Source organism: Mauremys mutica, chromosome 4 (genome assembly GCF_020497125.1).
Source record: "Mauremys mutica isolate MM-2020 ecotype Southern chromosome 4, ASM2049712v1, whole genome shotgun sequence".
Taxonomy (NCBI): Eukaryota; Metazoa; Chordata; order Testudines; family Geoemydidae; genus Mauremys; species Mauremys mutica.
The window spans coordinates 128901142-128920564 of NC_059075.1; the positions used below are offsets into that span (position 1 = coordinate 128901142).

A 19423-nucleotide genomic window follows, 5' to 3' on the forward strand; every position below is an offset into this window, starting at 1 on the left:
GTTTTATGCAGAACCGTGGGCAAGTATTGTGCATCTTATGACAGGAAGAAGAGCTTCATAATTCCACCTAAAATCCTCTGATTTTGAGCCTCAAGGAATTTGAGATAATGGCTTCCCTGGCCCTGCAGACCATAGGGGCAGTTGAATCTCAGTGCAAAGTACATCTGCATGAGGGAGTGTGACTGGGGCTGAGTGCAGGGTGAGTTGATGCCCTGAAGTAACTACTGATGGGAACCGGGTATTCTGCTTTGCAGCTTGTCAGTGGAGGTGAGCCCAGTTAACTTATCAGTCCTATTTCAAACCAAATCTTGTGTTGTGCAGGGTAAAGGCAAGAAGTACTTCTCTCTGTGATCCACAGTGAATGCAACAGCCTGTCCTTGAAGGAGGCTGCTGGGATAAAGCAAATGGGATAGGTTTAAAAAAAAAAAAGGGGGAGGGGGAGGGGGGAAGTTTCCCTTCCCAACTTGAATCCAGTATGTAAATGCCCAAATGGGTGTAGGTGTCTTATGTAGCTGTACCAGTGCTGGTGTTTGTCTTGCACAGTAGTCACTTAAGCTAGCCGTGGTGATTTATCTGTCCCAAGCACATTTCTGGGCCAGATTCACTCTGGTATTGCATCCCCCATTAGATTTTATTTGTGGCAAAACCTCAATCTCAATGCCAAGTCCCTTTTCACCTTTCCTGTGTGTCTATATTAAGAAGATAACGGGCAAGTTGTTTTCAAACCAAAATGCTCAGCTCGGTATTTTGGGTCCACCTTAGATGGACCATCTACCCTGTTCATTTATAGTTGAAACTGTCAGTTCATGAAATGTACCATGATGGCCAGTTGCATTCTTATGGTCGTGGCTCTAAGCTTTACCTCAGTAGTTTTTCTTCAGCTGATTGCACGTGTGCATTCCACTCTTGGTGGGTATGCGCCATGCGCACACTCACATTTCCCTCAGTGGTACTCGTTGGGGAAGCTTGAGAGCCCTTTGCTCTCGCACACCACTGTGTGCTGGTATAAAGGACCCAGCAGCCCCATTCAGATCCTTCTTACCATCCAGTCGCTGGAATTGCTTGGCTTGCCTTAGCAGATACTCTGTGTACAGCTCATTGTAAATTTCTATTAAATAGTTAACCAGTGTTATAGTTACTTAGGGTTAGTTATTAGGTACTATCCATAGCACTTTTCTTTTTCAGTTCCCAGATCTGGGGTTGCCGGTTTTCAGTACTGAGGAATGCCTCGGTCACCAGGCTTCAAGCCCTGTGTCTCTTTTCTAGGCCGATGCCTATGAGCAACTCACCCTCACGCTTCTTGAAGTGTTTGGGGGAAGTTCATATTTGGAATCGTTGCTAAAATTGCAAAGACTCTAAGCCAAGGACTAAAAAAGACTGAAGCCAGGCTGAAGTTTTTGCTTATGGATGCAGCCCTGAGACTGCCTTAAGAACCAAATCATTCTGACTCAGCGCTAAGGGCTTCAGTTAGGAGTGCACCTCCTCTGCTGCCTAAGACCCAACATGGCTCACCCTCTCCAGTGCCTAAGAAGAGTCTCTAGACACCCCAAGGGAGGAAGATCAGACACCTAAATCTAATAAGCATGTGGATTCCAAAATCCACGTACTCCTCTTATCAGATGGCACCACGATGGACACCATTCACTCCAGCACTGAGGCAGGCAGCATCGAGTCCAGGGCCCCAAGTGGCACCTACATCTGCAGTACTGCAGCAGCCCAAGATTGTCTCAGTGCCAACCACGCTGAAGGCATTTGCAGCCGCGAGAGATCTGCTGAGCCTGCTGGTGCTGGTATCCCCGGTATTGTTGGTGCAGTACTTGGTGCTGTGACAACCTCGTGTGCTTTAGACTTCATGCCCATCAGTACTGTTGAAGGGGAAGCCTGCGATGTTGGCTGCTCTGTGCTCTTCGCCGACTCGGTGCTGTTCTGACACCCTCAGGAGCCTGCCCTGTTGGTGTGCACAGGGTGACATCCTCCTCTGAATTGGCACCTATGATTCCCAGCATCAGAGCCAGTCATGCTACTCTTCCCCTTCCTCCCCCCTGGGTAGTTATTATCCGGATTGCCTCAAGATTCTTCAGGTGGAGTGGGATAGGGTATGTCATTGGGGCCGGCCACTGGTCCAGTGGCCCTTTTGGAACCCATAGGGTTTCCCCCTTGTTTCTCGCTCCTGCACAAGACGTCCCTGCTCTGTGTTGTCAGAGAGGTGTGGGGAGACTATTCGCCAGGCACTACCGGTTCCTGAGCCCAGTATTGAGCAGAAGGAGCCTGCTGGACAGCTGACAGAGAAGTGGCAGCCGCAACCTGTGCTGGCTTCATGCTCTTCCTCTCCTGACTAGTAGTTTCTTCAGGAGGCATCTCACCCGCTCCCGATGATGATAGAGCTCACCTCACCGAGAAATGCCACCAGTTTTGTTCCCTATAAGATCGCAGTCCAGGTTCCATCACGGACACTTTCCTGCTAGCCTGGTCGAATAAACTCTGCTACACTTTTCCTCCAATTCCACTCCTACACTGAGTGTTGGCAAAGCTCAAACGGGACCATGCCCAGGTTGCACTTATAGCCCCAGCGTGGCCTCGGCAGCACTGGTTCTGCATTCTGCTGGATCTGTCAATGGAGCCTCTGATATTGCTTCCTTTGGAACCACTTGTAATTTCACAGGTTCCTGGTCAGATGCTGCACCCAAACCTGCGGGTTCTTTGTTTAACAGCCTGGAGGCTCCCTGGCTAAATCCTAGAGAGGAGTCTTGCTCAGCTCAAAATAGTAGAAAGCCCTCAGTCAGGTCTACTTACGGTTCGAAGTGTGAGCCTGTGTGCACAGAGACTCCAATCCCTTCACTGCTTTGACTTGAGAGAGAGAGAGAGAGTGGAATGCACATGTGAAATCACTTGAAGAAAAAACTGTTACTAACCTCCCATAATGGTTGTTCTATGAGGCGTGGGGCACGTGTTCCTTCCACAACTCGCTCTCCTCCTCCTTTGTTTTGGAGTTGTCCAGCAAGAAGGAACTGACAGAGCTCTGGGCCAGTGGGGCCCTTTACACCAGCACACGGTGTGCAATGGCAGAGGACACTTGAGCTGCCCCGGCAGGTACCATGGAGGGAAAATTTCCGATGAGTGTATGCAGGGCACCTGCACGCTGAGAGTGGAATGCACATGTGCAACACCTCTGAGAACACCAATCAGAAGGCTAGTAACTGTGACAGTGGAGCCTCACTCTGACCCATCATCAAATCTTGTCTAGGCTTGGCAGACTTGGATTCTTTTTTTTTTTTTAAATGTTGGCAATTAATATAGATTTTAAAGCTTTTTTTCCTCAGTTTTTAACTATTTAATTTTCACAGTCATGGGAAATTAATGGGGAGTCCCCACAGCAGGGCTGCAGGGGGCTCCCTGCCTGACCGAGGGGCCCAAGATACCCAGGCGCAGGGTGAAAGGGAGGCTGCAGTCCTGGCCTGGTGGAGCAGAAACCCCCAGTCAGGGCCACAAGGAGGAGGATGAGCCCCCAGCTGGGAGGGATGCCAACCACTGCTGAATGGTTCCCGCCCAAGGATAGCCATCACGCTCCTGGTGGGTGAGTGAGTGAGTGGGGCATGACAGTGGAGCTGTAGAGGGCTCCCAGGTCTAGTGACAGCGGCTCACTACAGGTGCTATGTGCGGGGCAGACAACGCTTGCCAGCTGTTATTAATGGAAAGCTTTTCATCAATTTCTGTATGTCAGTGAAACTGACAATTACCAGTGACCAAACATTTAAATTGAATCCTGCCAAGCTCCATGTCTAACTCACCCTGCGTCCTCTCCTAAGGTGTTTCTGTTTTATCATTCTGTGAGCTCTCTGGATAATACTTCCTGTTCCTTTATTAATGCTCCCCAAAGCCATGAGATTTGTCCAGGATGTTACTCGCTCACTGAAAGGCTATTAGCTGTCAGCTCCTTTACTATATCCCCTGGGAGCTGGCGCTGGACCAGCAGTGTACAAATGGCAGCTTCCTGGATGTAAAGAGCCCTGGGTGCGTGCTGATTGAGGAGATGTTTCCTGCTGACCGAAGCTCTGCACTCGAAATAGAAAGCTCTCTCGTTAGTTGGGGATGCGTCCCTACCGAACACAGGCTGGTGTCTGTTGCACATGAGTTTTATTGTCTAGCTTCCGTTGCAAGAAAAATAGAAGTAGGTTACAAAACTGCTGGGTAGTTGATGAGGGTTTATTTAGAGCCGAGCGAATAATAAATTTTTTTTATTTGGTTCAGTTGTTGAACCAAAAAAACTTACACCCCCAATTAGTTTGGGGTTGACCTAAAATGAGAATGTTATGTTTTTCTCACCAAAGGAAAAAACAGTATCGTCATGTGACTGCTGTGCTGGGAAGAGGTGCAGGGGTGAGCAGTGGCCAGGCCAGTACCTATTGTCCTTTGGACCGGGTACCGGCAGAGGATGTGTAATGGATTGCCTATAGTTTCAATATGTGCACATAGCCAAGTCCTTGGATGTGACAGGTTCTTTGGGAGCGACAGCGGGGCTGAGATGTGACTCTGCGATGGAGTTCTAGGTTCAGTTCCCAGCTTGCGTAGTCTCTCACGGGGATAGTGGGCACGGGTTGTGAAGGGCACAGAATTATCAGCAGTGTGCCGCTGCTCTAGTTTTTAAGCTGAAGTGCTAGGGTTGAACAGCAGGGGGCAGAGTCTGGAGTCCAGCCTCCACCAGCTGGGACTGCATTAGGGGAACACTCAACACCCTCCCCTCTCCACCTGGGCAGCTGCAGCCAGGCAGCAGCACTTGGGGCTCTGTTCTTGGCACTCATCCACCCACAATGGGATCATGCAGCGGCCAAGTCACATGAGATGCCAACTACTGCCTTAGTGGCAGGCGAGAGCCCATCAGTAGCATGAGGCAGAGGAAGGTGTGTAAAGCATCTTGATGTACAATGAGAAGTTACAGGGGAGCCCATATGGACCATGCAGCCACTTCCCATCGGTGGCTGCATGGACACTGGGCCCACCAATGTTCCACCCCCCCAGGCCTTGTGCACCCCTCACTCCATCCTGCTCCCGTTGCACTCAGAGGAATGAAGCAGAAGAGGTGGAAGGGTTTACCCAGCTGCTAGAAGGGAAAAAGCAGTCATCCATTTCTTCCCCTGAATGCACTGACAGTAGAGGGAAGGTACAGGAGTCTCTGTGCTAGGGAATACGTAGATCCTCTACAGGGGGCAGTAACCTGCCTATAGGTCCCCCAAACCTCCTTTCCTTGCTCAAAGTGGCCCTCGTCTGGGCCCTGAAATGAAGGGAATTGGTTTATAGGCCAAGAAACCTCCAAATGTCAGTGTAATGTGCTCACAAGGGAGTCAGTCCTGGACAGGGGCGGCTCTAGATATTTCGCTGCCCCAAGCACGGCGGCATGCTGCGGGGGGCGCTCTGCCGGTCGCCGGTCCCGCGGCTCCGGTGGACCTCCCGCAGGCGTGCCTGCGGAGGGTTCACTGGTCCCGCGACTCCACTGAAGCCGCGGGACCAGCGGACCCTCTGCAGGCACGCCTGCGGGAGGTTCACCGGAGCCCTGTCTGCCGCCCTCCCGGCGACCGCCAGAGCGTCCCCCGCAGCATGCCGCCCCAAGCACGCGCTTGGTGTGCTGGGGCCTGGAGCCGCCCCTGGTCCTGGAGCTTCTTCCTCTCTCTGCTGGTGCTTTCTCGTAGAATAGTTAGTGCATTTGTTTGGTGACCTTTAACCATTAGCTGCTGCAGAGAGTAGATCCCTCGGTGCTGGGACTGGAGAGATATTGCCCTTCCAGCCGTTCTGGGGGAGACAAACCACTCCATGTGTCAGAGCTGAATGGCTTTGAGATCCCAAAGGCAGTAATGGTGCTGGCCCTGCAGAGGTCAGTGCATGCCAGAGAACGGGCTGCTGGGGAGAAGGAGCACTAGGCAAGCTTGTGCTGAACAGCTTGTTGGAGCAGAACTGGTGTCGAATTCTGAGCACTCGGGCAGGGGCTGTCCTCTGAGTGCATACAGTGCCTAGCACATCAGGGCACTCCTGGTAAACAAAGTGTTATACCACTAACCCCCTTCTCCATTTCTCTGTCCCCTGCTGCCTGCCTGAAAATCCCTGTACTGTTGGGAGGAAGAGAACCTGAAGATGTTCCTAGGAGTTCCTTCGGCAAGGGGGATAGATCAGTAAGAATCCCAGGCCTACAGCACTTTAAGGTATGAGCTGGGGTGTCCATCTCTCCCCAGGCCCACGAAACCCCTTCCCAACTTTGCTGCTGTTAATATGACTGCAGGAGCTGGAGTTAATATTACAATAGCAGCATTCTGCCGGCATGGTATGAACACAGGAAAAGAGGTAATTTCTGCCCCAGGAGCACATGCAGACAATGGGTAGGTTGAGGAAGGAAGCACCACTGAGCCTGTTTTAGGGATGGAGAAACAAAGGGCCAGCTGTTCAGGGGCATTGAGGTGACAGGGTTTTCACAATCAGCTAAGCAGGTTAGGTGCCTAAATCCCTTCTGCAGTCAATAGGAGTTAGGCACCTGACCTGCAGAGGCCTAAATGCCTTTGGCCAAAATGTGAAGGGCCAGGTCTCCCACCCTAGTTGTCAAGCACAAGGCCGTACTGCCTGCTATGGGGGCCACTCCCGCATTCCCAGAATACTGGCCACCCCTGCCAGCATGACCCTGCCCCTCCTGGCAAGTGGTCTTGCTGCATCAGGATGCCATTTTGAAATGCACCCTGCTTCGCCCCCGCCAGTACGCCCTCATGCACGGTGTATGCCAGGTCCCCCTGGCGGGAGTGGAGTTGATGCACTTTTCAGATCGGCTTCCCCTGGCCAAGACCACGTCCGGTTTTGTCTCAGTACCAGCCAGGGCACAAAGCATCTAAAAACAGATTGTTTGCCTTAAAACCGTCTAAATGGGCGACCTACTTCCTGCTCTGCTGCTGTTTGAGGGAGAAGCTTCTGTATGGCTTTGGACCCCAACTGTTACTTATTCCTGGCCATGGGTGGCTGGTGAAGCTTCCCCTGGGGGAGGCCAGCTCCCTGTCCCTCCTGCCCGCAGCCATGCCCACACTCGGCCCCAGACCCTGCCACCACTCACGCCCCACCCCCCTCACTGCTCGCTGCATTCCTCCTCTTCCCCCTCCCACCCCTGCGAGGCCCCCACCGCTCACTGTGTCCCTCCCCTGCAAGAACCCCACTGCTCCCTGCATCTCTCCTCCAAAGCCCTTCCCCCAAAGCCCCCGCTGCTCGTGCTCTCCATGTCCCTTCTCTCCTCCACCCCCTCCCCTGCAAGAACCCCACTGCCAACAGAGACACAGTGAGCAGTGAGTGGCAGGTGGGGGGGGCTTGCAGGGGAGAGGGGGTGAAGGAAAGGCGGGATGTGGGGAGCGGAGAGGACCTCTGGAGACAGGGGGTGGAGTGGAGGAGAAGAGGGACTCAGCCAGGCAGCGGAGGCCGATGGGGGCTTCAGAAAAGGGGCAGAGCAGGGAAGGAAAGAGGCGAAGTGCAGGGGGGGCACCATGGCCCAGGCGTCCAGTGGCAGGTCGGGGGCGGCTGTGCCCACTGCCCATGTGCCTGGCTCTGTAATAGGTCCTGTTTAATTTGTACTGATCTAACAATTCCATCTGCCTCTTCATGTTCCCCTTCCTTTCTCCAGCCAGGTAATCATTAACGTGGGGCTTCTAGCGCAGCAGTAAATTAAAAGACAGTAATTTTGTTTAAAGAGGGCTTATTAGAAAGATAAGCTGAGAACAAAACTCTGTTCCTTGTCCTGGGGCTGGTGAACTGGTTAGCAGTTGTTTGAGACCTTGGGAAAGCAGAGCTGTCCTCTAAAATGACTCAGGATCATTGGATGATAACACTACAGAAAGTGTTTTACCCGCTTCTGGCCATAATCGGGATCCCATGTGAGTATGTGGGGCAGGAGGGGTGTGACTGGATAGTCATCTTCAGACATTTTAAGGCTCAAAGGAAGAATTGTGATCCTGCGTCCATCTCACAGCTTCTGATTGTCCTGGAGCAGGGCTTTAGGGAGACGCACCCAGTCTTGACTTAAAGACTTCTAGGGATGGAGAATCCACCAAGTCCCTAGGTGGGTTACCCTCGCTGTCAAAAGGGTGTGCCTTATATTCAGTCCCTGTTTGTTAGCTTCAATTTCCAGCCACTGGATTTTTGTCATGCCGTTGTCTGCTAGGTTAAAGAGCTCTCTACTATCAGAAATCATTTCCATGTAAAGGTACTTGTAGACCCTGATCAAGTGGTTTCTTAATCTTCCCTTTGCTACCCTAAAGAGGCTGTGCTTCTGAAATCTCTAACTGTAAGGCAAGTTTTCCCAGACCCAAGTTAGATATGGAGATATGCCTACCTCACAGAGCTGGAAGGGAGCCTGCAAGGTCATTGAGTCCAGCCCCCTGTCTTCACTAGCAGGACCAAGTACTAATTTTGCCCCACCTCCCTAAATGGCCCCCTCAGGGACTGAACTCACAACTCTGGGTTTAGCCAGCCAATGATCAAACCACCGAGCTATCCCTCCCCCTAAAATATATGGAGATCTACCTATCTCATAGAACTGGAAGGGACCCTGAAAGATCACCTGAAAGTTAACTCCAGTCGCTCTTTTCTAAGCCCTTTCCAGTGTTTCAACTTCCTTTTTGAAATGTGGACACCTGGAGACACTATTTCAAACCTGGGGAAACAACTATGAATTTGGGGGAGGGGGGGTGTTTTTCGGACTAGCTCTAGCTATAAAACAGAAGATCACTTCTAAGCATGTTCCACATTGAACCCTGGGTTTCTAAGTGCCACAGGAGATAAAGGTGTTCAGGGAACAGGAGAACACATGGGGCACAAATGAAACATGAACCTCTTGATTTCTTTTGCTGCAAACATTTTCTGCACCATCCTCAATTTTTAATAACTTAAAATGTCTGGGGTGAAATCTTGGCTCCGTTGAAGTCAATAGCAAAATTCCCATTGAAATTCTAGCTTCATTGGAGTCATCCTCTGTCTCATTTTGAATTATGTGATGTAGAGAGAGAGGCGGCTGCCCTGCTATATGTGACCTGAAAAGGATTTTAATCTGGGTTTGCCTCTTTTTGCTTCTTTATTATAGATAAACTTTTAAATCTTTATAAGGAAAAGGGATTTTTTAAAAGCATTAGATCTTGTCTATCTGGGTGAGAACTTGACCAGCATAGTCATTTCACAGTAACTAGCAGCTAACTCATAGAATAGTTATGCTGCTCAATTTCCCCTGTGTAGACAAGCCCTTTAAAATATCAAGGCTGTTACTTCCTTGGTTTTGCTAGAGGACTTCTTTGTGGGATCTCAGCTGTATATTGGGTGCTTTCTTACAATTTAAATGCGGGTGGTGTTGAATCTTTAACGCATAATGACTTTTCCTACATGTGTGTTAGGCATTGGAGTTGAATAAGTGTTAACCATAACAACACCCTGTTTGGCTAAAAATCTCTTCTCCTCTATTACTCAGCTTGCTTTCTCCTGTCTCTTGTGATGTCATCAGTTTTCCATTTGCCTATGGAGTTCCAGAGTGGACAAAAACCTGAATTTCTAATGCACCAACAAGCAGCCTTTCTCCTTCCCTCTTTTGCTTCTTTATGGATGAAGCTAAGACATTGGTTTCCCATTTGGAGGTCACCTGTAATACCGTGCAGAAATCTCTCTCCAGTCAAACAGCAGCACCCTCCCTTGGGCCTGTTTGCCTCAGGGCATGTCCACGTGAGCAAACTGACCAGAATCATGGTGTTCTGCAATAGCTAGCTGGGAATGAGTGCCCACATGGGCAGCTATTCCAGAAGAGGGGTGAAGAAGAGCTTACTCTGCTCTGGCTATGCCAGTCAATTTCCCTGTGTAAATGAGGTGTGAAGGGTTTTGGACCCCCACCTGGCTGGTAGTATTGCAGAGTAAAAGCTGTCAGGTTGATTCAGCACATTATTTGATGGTTCTCTGGGTACTAGGACTTCAGTCATGTTGGTATCCTCAGCCTGTAGTGTGAGGGACTCTTGTGTGTAGCTGGATGACAGCTCCCTGACACCACCAGCCTGTCAGACGCTCCAGTGCTCTTCACTGGGCTGTACCAGCCCTGGCTTTGCCTTGCAAGTTAACAATAGATGCAGCCCAGTCCCCAAGCTCCTTTGAAACATTCCCCTGTGATGTCCAGCCCCTGCCACTGGCGACTCAGAGAAATACCCGGTCTGCTGCCCCACCATGGCTTGCAGGGTCTGTGGCTCCGGGGCTTCCAGATTCCTGGGCCAGCTCAGAAGCTGGGGTTTGCAGAGCTTCCAGGCTCCTTGCTGATTAGATTCAGCTCTGGTCCAGCACTTTGCACAGCGTTTAGATCTATTTCTAGTGAGAACAAGACTAAGTTTCTGATCAAAGATTCAACATTCAGGTGATAGTGAGTGAGGATCTTGGAAACAAATGATTACGTATCAAACAAAATCATAACATGCTTTCTAGAGACTAAACTTAACTAACAAGTTAACCTGTCTAAAGAAATTTCTCATCCAACATCTTCTGCAGCTTTTCAGCCAAGCTTGGCTGAGATCCCGTTTTCATGCTGTCCGTTTACTTCCTAGGTGCAGGATCATGGGGTGTCTTCTTTGCCTTCTGCTTACACCCCCATTTGATTGCCTGTGCTCTGAGACAGGCTAACCAACTGTGGCTTGTTTTCCCTTTTTGCTGTATCTCTGGTGATGTCACATCTCTTTGACTTCCTGAGTATCCATTGTGTTAGCTTACAGTGTTTAATGTACATCCCACCAGAGAGACTGGTGAATAAACATCTCTTGTCTGACCGAAAATCTGATTCTTCACCTCTCTTAGTGACTTGTGCCTTAATAAAGACTCTATGAAAATATTTGAAGCCGACGTACATAACCCCTTATGTAGCATCTATACACACATTTCACAGCGATATTAATGACTGGGGCAAGCCTGGCTTTCATTTAAGCCCTCCCATGACACTGTGGTGAACCAGGATGTATGCACCGGAATCAGGACATTCCTGTAACCCCATTGCCAATTGGCATTGAGGGGGGCTTGGGTCACAGCAGAGGGCTGTGCTGTGCTGTTCTCCTGTTGGCCCTGTGGCTCAGCCGCAGCAGAGTGTGTGTGTGTGTGTGGGGGGAGACGGGTTTGCTTCCAACTCAAACAGCTGCGGGAATGTCTCTTTCAGCAAACATCATGACTTTCGTGATCTTCTGGCGAAGGGACTGCTTGATCTCCGCCTCCAGCCGCTACCACCTGATGGCGATGTCCCTGGCCGACACTGTGGTTCTCGTTCTTATTGTTCTCGTTGAGATGATCCTGAAATGCTACAGCACAGAGCCATTCTGGTACCGGGACCCCTGGTGCACCCTTCGGGATGTCTTCAATTACGGTGCGGTCAACGCCTCCGTCTGGCTGGTGGTCTCCTTCACCATCGAGCGCTTTGTGGCTATCAACACCTTCAAGCTGAAGGCAAAGCTGCGCTCCCCGAGACGCACACTCTACACAATCGCCTTGGTTCACATCTGCAGCTACCTAGTGGCTATCCCGTATTATTGGTCCAACAGATCAGAAAGGGTGAATGGGACGGGGCGGGCGGTCTGCAAGTTTAATCCTGACCTTCCCAACTCTTACATCGAAGGGCTGGTTTGGTTTCAGGCCTCACTGGTCAACATTGTCCCTTATATCATCATCTTCACCTTGAACAGCCTGACCCTCAGGCAGATCGTCCTCAGTAACAAAGTGCACTGTGTGATGGCCGGAGGGCTCCACCGAGTGAACTCTGGGACCCAATTCAGGTACCAGAAGAAGAAATCCATCCGCCTCCTTGTGACTGTCTCGATGATGTTCGCTTATCTGGGCGCCACTAGGTTCGTCACGCAGATTATTCTCCGGACCTGCCATTACGACATAGAGAGACAAGATTACTCCAAGGCCATTAACATTGCGGTGGACCTTGGCACTATGCTGGAACTGACCAACTCAGCTGTGAACATGTATCTCTATGCCTGCACCCAGACTGCCTTCCGCAGGGAGCTAGTCCATTGCCTCAAGGCTCTCCTCTTTCCCTGCAAAGCACAGAGAACGCACCCATCAGCCATCTTCCAGGTATAATGCACGTTCCGGCCAGTGATGAGCTGCCAAAATACTAACAACCAGTTCCCTCCTCCTCCTCACCCCAGGAGGGGTCATGCCCCCCCCGGGGGGACTCCTGTCCCATCCAACCCCCCCATGTTCCTTGACAGGCCCCTCCTCCCCCGACCTATGCCCTATCCACCCCCCTTCCCTGTCCCCTGTCTGCCCCCTGCCACCCCATCCAACCCCTTCTCTCATTCTTGATGGCACCCAGGGACCCCTACCCCATCCAACCACCCCTTCTCTCTGTCCCCTGACTGTCCCTGGAATCCCTACCCCTAACTCCCCCCCCCCCGCCCCATCCAACCCCTGCTCCTTCCTGACTGCCCCCCGGGACCCTTGCCCCCGTTCAATCCCCCTGTTCCCTGCCCTCTGACCGCTCTGACACTAATCACCCCCCCAACTCCCCTGCCCTCTTCCCACACTGGCTCCCTGCTCCCTTACCTGCTCCCTTACCGTGCTAGCTGGGCTGGGGCTGGGATCGGAGGCACCCAGCCGACGTCGGGGCCGGACCAGGAACTGGGCCCAGGGCCGACCCGGGGTGAACAGGAGCCGCGCTGCCGGGCCGGACCCTGGGAGCCGAACAGGAGCCACGCCGCCGGGCCGGACCTGCCCGGGCAGCAACCGCGCCGCCCGGCCCAGACCCCGGGGGCCGGACCTACCCGGGCAGCAACCGCGCCGCCCGGCCCAGACCCCGGGGACCGGACCTGCCCGGGCAGCAACCGCGCCGCCTGGCCCGGTCCCCGGGGCAGCAACCGCGCCGCCTGGCCCGGTCCCCGGGGCAGCAACCGCGCCGCCCGGCCCGGTCCCCGGGGGCCGAACAGGAGCCACGCCGTGCTGCCCTGCCCGGCGAGGTCGCAGCTGGACCCCAGGGGCCAGGAGCCGCGCCGCTCTGCCCGGCCCCAGGGACCAAGGTCCGGCCCCGACCTCGCCTGGCGCCTGGAGCCCTCCACCCGCTGGCGCCCCTGGCCCCAGCACAGACTCACCTGGTGGAAGCCTCTGCTTTCTTCTCAGCCCTCCCAGGCTTCCCGCGCGAACAGCTGATTCGCAGGAAGCTGGGGAGGGGGAGGAGAAGCGGAAGAGCGTTTAGAAGACGAGGTGGAGTGAGGTGAGCTGGGGCTGGGGGAAGGGCAGGGAGCTGCTAGAGCGTTCATTAAATTTAAAAGGCCTTTTGGAACTAGTTGTTCCTCCAGGAACAACCGGTACTAAACGGGCTTCTAAATTTAACAACCGGTTCGGGTTGTGCCAACCGGCTGCAGCTCACCACTGTTCCGAATGGGAACAAAACCAAATTTTTTGAAATTTCCCACAACTCAGAAATTCTGAAAGAAACAGGGACACACAATCTGCTTCTTGGGACCCCAGCAGCGGCTGAGTGAAACTGACTTGATTCTTGTCAGTTTCAGGCAGCAGCTGCCAGGGCTTGCAGGGTCTGTGGCTCCAGGGCAGCCCCACTATGTGGGGCCCCAGGGCTTCCAGACTCCTGGGGCAGCTGGCTCCCAGGGCTGCCGGCTCAGAAGCTGGGGTTTGCAGAGCTTCCAGGCTCCTTCCTGATTAGAGATGGAGATAGAGCTCCCTGAGCTTTCAGGATCCTGGGCCTCAGCAGGGATCCTGGAAGCCCTGGCAGTGCTGCCCTGAACTCATGGACCTGGGAAGCTCATGGTCTCCAGCAGCCTGCCAGGAAAGTTCATCAAACCCAAGATGTTTCTGAAAAACATTTTGGGTTCAATGCATTGGTGTGTTCCAGCAAGACTTCGTTGGAAAATTTCTATCCAGCTCTACTTAGACTGTGTTTTCATGTTTGCACACTGGATTTATCAATGCAAGCCATTGACAGCCTGCTAACAGTCTCCCAGTTCTGGGCATGCTCAGGTAGCTTAGGAAAAATCGGAGGCAGGGGAAGGAGAATAAGCTATATTGATACATCAGCTGCATCCCAATATAACTAGGGTTTGTATCAATGTAACTATTTTTTTTTTAAATCAGATCTCTAATTGACATAATTGTATCCATTCAAAATCTGTCTGTAGATCAGTCCTAAGTGAAGTAAAAAATACAGGCTTCATGTTGTGCGGAGGGTTCTCGGACTCCATTTTAACAGAGAGCTTGCCATCCGATCTAATAGGGACCGGGGCCGGATCGGATCATCAAAAATTTGGATAATCCAGAGAATGGGAAAGTGTGAGACTGCAGCGCCATCTAGTGGCCACAGGGGAGCTCACCTACTTCTGGAGCTGCGTGTTCTGGTTGTTCGGTTGAGAGTGGCTGGATAACGGAGGGTCGGATAAACGGGATTCTACTGTATTCCCTTCGCAGCCAGATGAGCATTTCTTCTGTATCTCTGATTTTTAAGAGCAGGTTGGACAAACATCTGTCAGGGATGGTCTAGATAATATTTAGTCCTGCCACGAGTGCAGGCGACTGGACTTGATGACATCTCGAGGTCCCTTCCAGTCCTGCAATTCTATGAGTGTTACCATATTGCCTCTTGTGGGCATATTCCCAGCGTGTAGTGGGTGCCTACCTGCTGCTGCTGCCATCAGCTGTAGTTATTACTGTGCCAGGTCTGAAGCAGAGCTCTTTCACATCTGAGTCTAGCCGCGGTTGCCGGGCTGTGTTCTGGGACGTTAAGCGCTGTACTGGAGGGTGATTTTTTTGGTAGCATGTAGATAAATACTGAATTAGATGCTGATGCTGCAGATTTTCCCACAGAGGCAACAATTCTCACGTCTTTGTTTGGAGTCACCCGTAGAGCCCCCTTCCTCAGTGTTCGCTGCCTTACTCCACGAGCAATCAGTGGGCTCCTTTGGCGGCAGCAGCCTGGCTACCCTGCAAGGTCTGGTTTGCTCAAGAGACAGTTGCTCCTTTCCGAGTCCGCCTGGACCAGAATGACCCGGGGGAAGGCAGCAGCAAGTGCACAGTGTTTTGGCACCTCGGGCTGGCTGAGTCCCAGGAGGGTGTGAGGTGAAGCAGCAAAGAGACTCAGCCGCTGGTTGGAGTAAAAGATCTGATTTGGTTTCGTTCAGAACCCGTTTCCAGGTCTGTTTCTACCGAAGCAGCCCCCTGCCCTGCGAACAGTCACCTGTTCTGGCTCCAGTGTGTGGAGACGATGGTGCTTGGATAATGAGCTCGACTTTAGGTTCAGAGTCAAGGCTAAGTTCTCCAGCCAGGGCTAGCTGCTGCAGCCCTTGTGCTCCACTCCCTGGCTTTTCTCACCCGTTTCTCTGTCCAGCTGCCCATCAGATTTCGTAACATTTACATTAAGGAATGTTCCTTGCGGGGCCACCAAGCTCTAGTGAGCTGGAGTCGACCTAGGTTCAGTGACTGGTGAATCGGGCTCATGTTTATTTATGTAACTGTAGGAAAAAGCCGGTGTTTGCCCAGCGGCTTTGAACGAGGGCAGAGCGGCCGGGCAGCAGCAGGAACAGGACGTGTGACTTTATCTGGTGCCAACGCCCAGGCCAGCGCTGGGACGCCACTTCTGAGATTCAGCTCCCTGCCCAGTCTAAGTCTCCAGCCCTGCCCTGTGATGCTGAGCCGAGGCAGCAGGCAGGAGAGCCGAGTGCTGTGGACAAAGGGCTGCAGAGCTGGACGCCATCCCTCAGCAGGCTGGGGTAGGGCTGGCCCTGCCCATGCCCTACTGTCCAGCCTCGTTCCCAGCCCATCGCAGTGGGCCCTGTGGACTGGCCCCAGCCTCCATGACGCAATGTGTCAGCTGCTGGGGCTCCCCCACATTCCAGATTCAGCAATTGCCCTGGAATTCAGCAGCCATTCGCCTCTCCTGTGCTCCACCCCAGGCCTCCTGGCTCTGCCCCTTGGGCTGCCTTCCATCCGCCCTCTGCTCCGGGCCAGCCACCCGCTTGTTGCATTCTCCCCCCGGCCCTTCGGCCAAGCCTACAGGGCATAGCTAGTGCCTAACATTTCTCCTTCCTCACTCAGCTCCACCTCCTCTGGCGGTGTCCTGCCGCTGAAGGGTCTAGACCAGCAGAGGGGCGTCCAGAGAACGGGCTGGGGCCTGAGGAGCCAAATTCTCCCCAGCAGTGTGGCAGGGTGCCTGGCTCCCCTGTGGCACAGCTCCCGTTAGGGCTAACCCTGCAGGGACATGTTGTTAGCCAGGAGAGAGAGGCTGTTTGCGTTGCTGCTCTGCCAGCAGCTCAATTTCCTGGGAGGGTGAAAGCCCTCAGGCAGCTCCCACGCCCAGCCATGCCTGTGAGCACACACAGTGCAGGCTGGTGAGCCCCAGACAGTGCTAGGGGCTGGAGGGGAGGGGAGCGGGGACAAGGAAGGTGAGAGAAAGGGAGTGAATGAAGGGAGGAGTGGAAGGGCAGAGGGGGGAGGTGAGGCAAGCAGAGTGCTGTGGCGGGGGACAGAGAAGGGGGAAAGGGAGGGGGAGGGGTCAGGGTTCCCGGGACTGATGTGCAAACAAAGCTCCACCCAGGAATCTGCTGCTGCTGCCTAGCCAATAACTGGGAGATCCGCTGTGCAGGGCTGGGGTGTGAAGTGGAAAGGGGCAATTCAGCGGGATGGGGTGTGCAGTGGGCAGAGAGGGGGCTGTGCAGTGAGATGGGGTGTAGCAGACAAGGGGGCTGTGGAAGGGTAGAGAGGGCTGTGCAGTGAAATGGGGTGTAGCAGGCAGGGGGCTGTGCAGAGCTGTGCAGTGAGATGGGGTGTAACAGGCAGGAGGCTGTGCAGTGAGGGGGTGTAGCAGGCGGGGGGCTGTGCAGTGAGGGGGTGTAGCAGGCAGAGGGCTGTGCAGTGAGGGGGTGTAGCAGGCAGAGGGCTGTGCAGTGGCAGAGGGGGCTGTGCAGGGAGATGGGGTGTAGCAGGTGGGGGGCTGTGCAGGGAGCTGGGGTGTAGCAGGCGAGAGGGGCTGTGCAGTGAGAGGGTGCAGCAGGCAAAGGGTTCTGCAATGGCAGAGGGGGCTGTGCAGGGAGATGGAGTGTAGCAGGTTGGGGGGCTGTGCAGTGAGGGGGTGTAGCAGGTTGGGGGGCTGTGCAGTGAGGGGGTGTAGCAGGCGGGAGGGACTGTGCAGTGAGGGGGTGTAGCAGGCATGGGGGCTGTGCAGTGAGGGGGTGTAGCAGGCGGGAGGGGCTGTGCAGTGAGGGGGTGTAGCAGGCAGAGGGCTGTGCAGTGGCAGAGGGGGCTGTGCAGTGAGATGGGGTGTAGCAGGTGGGGGGCTGTGCAGGGAGCTGGGGTGTAGCAGGCGGGAGGGGCTGTGCAGTGAGAGGGTGCAGCAGGCAAAGGGTTGTGCAATGGCAGAGGGGGCTGTGCAGTGAGGGGGTGTAGCAGGTGGGAGGGGCTGTGCAGTGTGGGGGTGTAGCAGGCATGGGGGCTGTACAGTGAGGGGGTGTAGCAGGTGGGAGGGGCTGTGCAGTGAGGGTGTAGCAGGTGGGGGGCTGTGCAGGGAGCTGGGGTGTAGCAGGAGGGGGAGCTGTGCTTTGAGGGGCTGTAGCAGGCGGGGGGGGCACTGCAGGCAGGGGAAGAATGCCAAGCCCACACCCCTAGTAACAGGCCCAGCCCACACACTGTCATTAACCCCTTCCTGTGGTGGCTGTGGCAGAGGCTGCGTGTCCTGTGCTCCGTGTTGCACACTTGGGACATGGGACAGGGACTGGGGCTGCTGACTGATCCCTGGCTTCTCTGGTTCCCTTTCCCAGGAGGCTCTCCAAGGTTCCCCTGGGATCTATCCCTGGTGCAGGAGCAGGGAGGCGCTCCTGGGGCGAGAGCTTTGCCTGGGGAGTGCCCTGCTGCCTGCCTCTGTCGGCCTCTTGTGAGATTCCAGACTCTGATCCCGGGCCGGAGCAAGAAGCGATCGGGTTTTATTTGCTTTGGTTGGAACAAAGTCACCTGGGCTGCAGTGGCCTTGGCTGGCTCGCTGCTCCCGTTCGCCACCAAAACACCCTGGCAGGCACAGCCTGGCACTTGTTCCCGAGCTCCTCCAGGCCCATCTCCCCAACCCTGTGGCTCCCGGCTGCAGGGAGGGCTTGGCTCTGGGACGTGCCCCTTCCCTCCCAGCTTTTCTCTCCTGCCCAGGATGCTGGGGGTATGGCAGGATGGGGAGGAAGGACACTGTGGCACCGTCTGCTGGGATCTCAGGGTGTGCTCTGATTGCCACTGACCCGATCACAGCAGAGTGGCCTTTGTCTGGCAGACAGAGCCTGGATCTGTGGGGCCATGCTGGGCTGTCTGCGTGGGTGCCCCAGGGCTCACCTCCCTGTCCTTGGCCTTAACCAGGTGTGACAGAATACAGTGGCTGTGTTCACTTTGCACTAATATCTGTGCAAGGGATGCCTTGTGGTGGGTCAAAACTCATAATTTGCTGATCAATAATCCGATGGCAATGTGCATGGAGCGGCATGACCTGTGACCTGCTAAACACAAGCTGAGCTCCCAGCTAGAAGCATGTTGTCCAGAGAAGTCTGGGGAGTGGTTGAACCAGTTCCTCGGAGACAAAGAGCGAGCTGACGCCTCAGCCAGGTGTAAACAAGACCGATGGATTGCTACCTGCTAAGTGGCTGTTCTTTGGCAGGGGCAAAAAGTCGACATCTTAGCAAAGAACCAGCATGAAGTTCCCGCCCACACAGCCTTCCTGGCGCCTTGCTCCCAGCGGGAAATGCTTCTCAAAGGGGGACAGCACTATAAAAGGAAGGGGCAGATCCCCTCCAGGCACCCCTCTCTCTTTCCCTGCCCCTTGCATTCACTGCACCTGAAGCGACAAAGGCAGCGTTTGTTGGATCCGGAGGAGGGGTCCCGCCCTGAAGAGGTTGCTCAGTCAGACTGCGGAAAGCACATGGTGGGAAAACCTGATTTTGAATCTAATAGACTGCTAAGTTAGGCACCAGTAGCATTTTATCTTTGTTTTTCTTGTAACCATGTCTGACTTTTCTGCCTCATTGCTTGTACTCACTTGGAATCTCTCTTTGTACATAATACACTTGTTTGATCTAATCCTGAGTGTTCCAGTCGTGTCTGGGTAACTCCATTTGGGGTAACAACTCGGGTGAATATTATTCCCTTAAAGGAATAACGGACTTAGTATATTAGTACTGCCCGGCATTTCTGGAGGGAACTGTGGGACAGGGGGTGTGTTGGGGTCACTCTGTGAGAGCCCAGGTGTGGCTGGCTGCCTGCAGCACACACAGACATGGCTGGGAGTGACTTCCATGCCGGAGGCTCCCTGTTGGAGGCGACAGGAGCAATGCAGTGCAAAGGGCACCCCAGGGTGCAGGGCAGGGGTGACTCCGGTCAGGTTGGCACCCTGGCATGTCACACCCCAAGGGCTGGTTTTTGCAGGAGT

The 19423-nt window shown here is 53.8% G+C and overlaps 1 protein-coding gene across 4 annotated transcripts; it reads left to right on the top strand.

Annotated features, from left to right (window-relative positions):
* Positions 1-5660: 5660 nt before the first annotated feature.
* On the top strand, positions 5661-16476 carry LOC123367927 (probable G-protein coupled receptor 142). 4 transcript variants are annotated; one of them, XM_045012297.1, is made up of 3 exons: positions 5661-6191; positions 11180-12099; positions 14157-16476. In XM_045012297.1, exons 2-3 carry the CDS (start codon positions 11188-11190, stop codon positions 14169-14171), a joined length of 927 nt encoding a protein of 308 aa, XP_044868232.1. In that variant the 5' UTR covers positions 5661-6191; positions 11180-11187; the 3' UTR covers positions 14172-16476. The 4 variants fall into 4 exon arrangements, with proteins under 4 accessions (XP_044868232.1, XP_044868230.1, XP_044868231.1 ...); XM_045012295.1 differs by having other exon boundaries at positions 14252-16476; XM_045012296.1 differs by having other exon boundaries at positions 14485-16476.
* Positions 16477-19423: the final 2947 nt, after the last annotated feature.

What these genes read in the sequence shown, in the direction of transcription:
- LOC123367927 (XM_045012294.1), top strand. Translation starts at nt 11,188, where the DNA reads ATGACTTTCGTGATCTTCTGGCGAAGGGACTGCTTGATCTCCGCCTCC. An exon ending in ACCCATCAGCCATCTTCCAG is followed by an intron (nt 12,100 to 14,838) that starts GTATAATGCACG and finishes ATTTTCCCACAG; the next exon opens with AGGCAACAATTCTCACGTCT.